Source organism: Protobothrops mucrosquamatus, unplaced genomic scaffold (assembly GCF_001527695.2).
Source record: "Protobothrops mucrosquamatus isolate PMUCROS unplaced genomic scaffold, P.Mucros_1.0 scaffold_260, whole genome shotgun sequence".
NCBI lineage: Eukaryota > Metazoa > Chordata > Lepidosauria > Squamata > Viperidae > Protobothrops > Protobothrops mucrosquamatus.
Window position 1 is genome coordinate 152,855 of NW_015386336.1, and position 3,572 is coordinate 156,426.

Below are 3,572 nucleotides of genomic sequence, written 5' to 3' on the forward strand. Positions count from 1 at the left end.
TTATTTGTCTGCTGTAGTCTAAACTTCCCTGGGATGCATAACCAAAAAGCAAGATCAAGGGACTATAATAAAATAAATGAAAAAGCTTACCCAAAGAAGCTTTTCAGAAATGCCACGTAGATGAGTGGAGCAAAAAAGCTGAAATAGAGGAAGGTGGTGGCATCCACGCAGCTGTGAATAGATGAAACACGAAAACATTTAGCATCTGCTTCTACATTGCTAACAGGCATGCCATGAGCTCAGTTTTCAGGAAAGGGTTGTATTCATTGGCCACGGAGAAACCAAGAAAGAAAGCTTAGTAAATATATGCTTTCAGAGGGGACAGTTCCCAGGCCCCACATCTTCCTTCAAAGGCCTCCAGGCAGTCAAGGTCAAAGTGCCTACAATACTTTCAGAGTTTCGCCACAAAAGGGTCTCTTATCACATAGTGTTTGCACAGCCCAGGGGACAAAGGGGCCACAAACACAGTTCAATGACTGCACTAGACGCATCCTCAACGCCTAGGGCCATCAAGTCTCTTTGTTTATTACATCATAGCACAGCAATTGCCAAAGCAAAATATCCTCAGAAACAAATCACAACATTATTCTCCAGCTGTAAGGTTATCTACACCCAACTACTGGGGAATAAGTGAATGCTGTTTTTGTGCCACAAAATGAGTAAAAGCACATCCAGTTTCCCTTAAAGCAACAAGGGGTGCTAGGGCTACTGAAAGTTGTACTCTTGTCATTTAAGCTTTTTTCATTTATCCAATTTCTAGGCTGCCCATTCCAAAAATGACTTCAGGGGGATTTCACAAAATTTCAAACAGAAAAAAACAACATATTTTATATATATATGTTATGTATGTATGTATGCATACATGTGTGTATGTGTATGTTTGTGTATATGTGTGTGTGTGTGTATAAACTCACAATTACCTGAAACGAACAAATAAAAAAACCCCCAATCTTCTCTATGGCACCCAACCTGCTGCCACCCCAATGCAAGGCTGAGGAAAGAGCCACATTTTTAGGGCTTTTTCGTAGACAGGTGGGTTGAACAGAGCAAAGCTCTGGAGAGATGCTGTTCCAGGTGCTGTAACTGAGGAGAGCTGCTTTCTGGGCACCACTAGGTGCCATTCCTTAAAAACTGCTTATTTTTCCACAGTTCATGCTTTTCATTGTTTTTAACCGTTTGTTGTAAGATGGGTGACTATATAAACGCTTTAAATCAGGGGTGTCAAACTGCCGGCCTGCGGGCCAGATGCATCATGGCAAAACTGCACCCACCCCATTGCCGGCAATGGAAAAAAGTTGTGATATGTCGCAACACGTCACATGACATTGCGAGTTTGACACCCCTGCTTTAGATAATCAAATACAGTCATGGCAAGGAAGTCTGGGGTTCCTTTTGCTTTTTCCTTTACTGGTTTATTTTCCATGAAAACCTTAGTTTGTGAATTCATGCTAACAACCTTACTTGTGTAGGAGACTAAAGCAAGCCTGAATGCTGCCCCTTCCCCACTCCATTTAGCACCTACTTTACCTGTGGTTTGTTTGTCACTTTAGTTAAATCCATCTCCAGTACAGGATATTGACAGCAAGGTGTTTAACAGTAGGCCTAAGCTGAATGTGGTAATTCGGATTTTCCATATGACTGAGCCAATCAGACAGTGGCTCTTAATGGTGCCTCTCAGCGCTTTGCACATGTTCTGCCAACTTGTTTAATAGAAGTAAGCAATTGCTAACTTCACTACTACTTGGAGTAAGCTTTATTAAGTGGCATAACCTACACAGGAGTCAGCTAAATAGACTTCTAATAAGAAATGAGCCAGTGCTCCTAGGGTACTTGTTAGTGCAGTTCCAAATCCATGAGGAAGAACAGTAAATCATTCTTTTATAGGGAAAAAAAGCGTAAATAGCTCTTTTACAGGGAAAAAGAGGGTCTTCTGTGGGAGTCCTACTTTTTGCTCTTCTTTTTCCTCTTCAGTGGATCAGACCTGTCTCAGTGGCCTAACCTGGTCTCCCCCTTGTTACTTGCACTGGCTAAATGTTTGGGAGGTTGGCCTAAGGCCATACACACAAAATGTCCAGATCAAATTGACTGTCCATACCGTCCCAGCTCCGATGACACTCAGTTTCAACTAGGGAAGGAGGAGCTGCTGGCCTAAGAAGCCCACAAGAAGATTCTCACATGCTCCCAGGACGAAGATGAAAAATTACTGTATTTGCCATGGCAACTAGAACTACAAGAAAGTAGCAGGCCAGCAGATGAATTACTCCAGGCTCCAAAGAACATTCTCCTTGCGTGTGAAATAAAGGGAGAGATCTTTGACTCACTGTTTGGTTCAGCCTACTTAAACAAAGCAGTGCTCAAAGCAACAGGAACCAAACATCTTGAATTCCTCCCACTGACCTTTACAAAGATAAGAGAATGACAGAGGCAAGGACTTGAGATTAAGGAATCAGCCTACTCTCTATTATGGAACAAAGGGAGGAAAGGGCGCAGGGCAGAATGCATGGGGCCACTCCTGAGGGCACCACGGGGATGGCAAAAGAGCTGTTCCTCAGTAACTTCAGAGTCCGTGCTGAAAAAGCTAATCTTTGATGAAAATGGAAAAGTGTTTGTCTCCACCCAAAAGTCATTTGATGGTTCTATGGCTCTATCAGACTGCAGAATACATACCACAAGCCTTCGATGATGCCTGCACAGAGCAGAGCACTGCCAATACCTTGCACTAAATTGAGCACAGCAAGAATTCCTGCATAGATATAGAAACTCTTCCTTGCTGGAAAAACACAAGAGGCAGAAACAACAATTTACTGAATGAATTAAAAAAGGGAACACAGAAAACCCAGCACGGGAAGCACTTGAGCACAAAATGCCAATTTCACAGCACTATTCCATTTATGATTAGACCATCTAATTGTGTGCAATTTTAATGTCTTTGCCCACGAATTTGCTCATTCTCTTACTGCTTCTTCCTGTTACAGTCTCAAAGGCCATCCTGAATGGCACTCATCCATTTCATTTCTTCCCCTGCACTTGAAGGTTAACTTCATTATAAAGTTAACAAAGGCCACAATTATATATTGCATGCTATGTTGTAAACCACAGTTTAAAACTGTAAAAACTGAAGGCAGGAAAAGGGGTTTCATTTGAAAACACACAGGGCACGGCTGCTTCTCTCACCAAGAACATATTTTACCTGATATGAAATAAAGAAAATCCAAATTAGGTGCTCTAATGCAGATTTCATGTGCTACAAGATTTGCTTTTCCCAGGAAGGGTCTCGGTTTCTCCTCCCCCGTAAAATAACAGGTGCAAAAAAAAATTATCTCAAGTGCAGAAGGTCCTAAGGCCACTAAGCTGGGGACTGAACTTGATGCCAACTTCTGTAACTCTCCCCAGAATGCAGAATGCTTTTGTTATCAGTTACCTCCAGGAAGAATGGATTCAGTGCTACTATAGCAGCAGTTCTCAACCTATGGGTCGCGACCCCCATTTGGGGTCGATCGATCATTTCACGGGGGTCGCCAAGCAAGGCTGTCCGCCATTTTTTTCCCCTTTTCCGGCGGGTGCCTTACCTC

General features: G+C 42.7%; 1 protein-coding gene across 1 annotated transcript in view; it reads right to left on the reverse strand.

Moving 5' to 3' along the window:
• TPRA1 (transmembrane protein adipocyte associated 1) overlaps window positions 1-3,572 on the reverse strand; it is a 19,114-nt gene that overhangs the window by 3,029 nt on the left and 12,513 nt on the right. The window contains exons 7-9 of the mRNA XM_015831550.1: window positions 3,175-3,190; window positions 2,668-2,770; window positions 91-171 (exon numbers count right to left, since the gene is read on the reverse strand). Of these exons, the coding sequence (XP_015687036.1) occupies window positions 91-171; window positions 2,668-2,770; window positions 3,175-3,190 (200 nt within the window). The remainder of the gene's footprint in view (window positions 1-90; window positions 172-2,667; window positions 2,771-3,174; window positions 3,191-3,572) is intronic.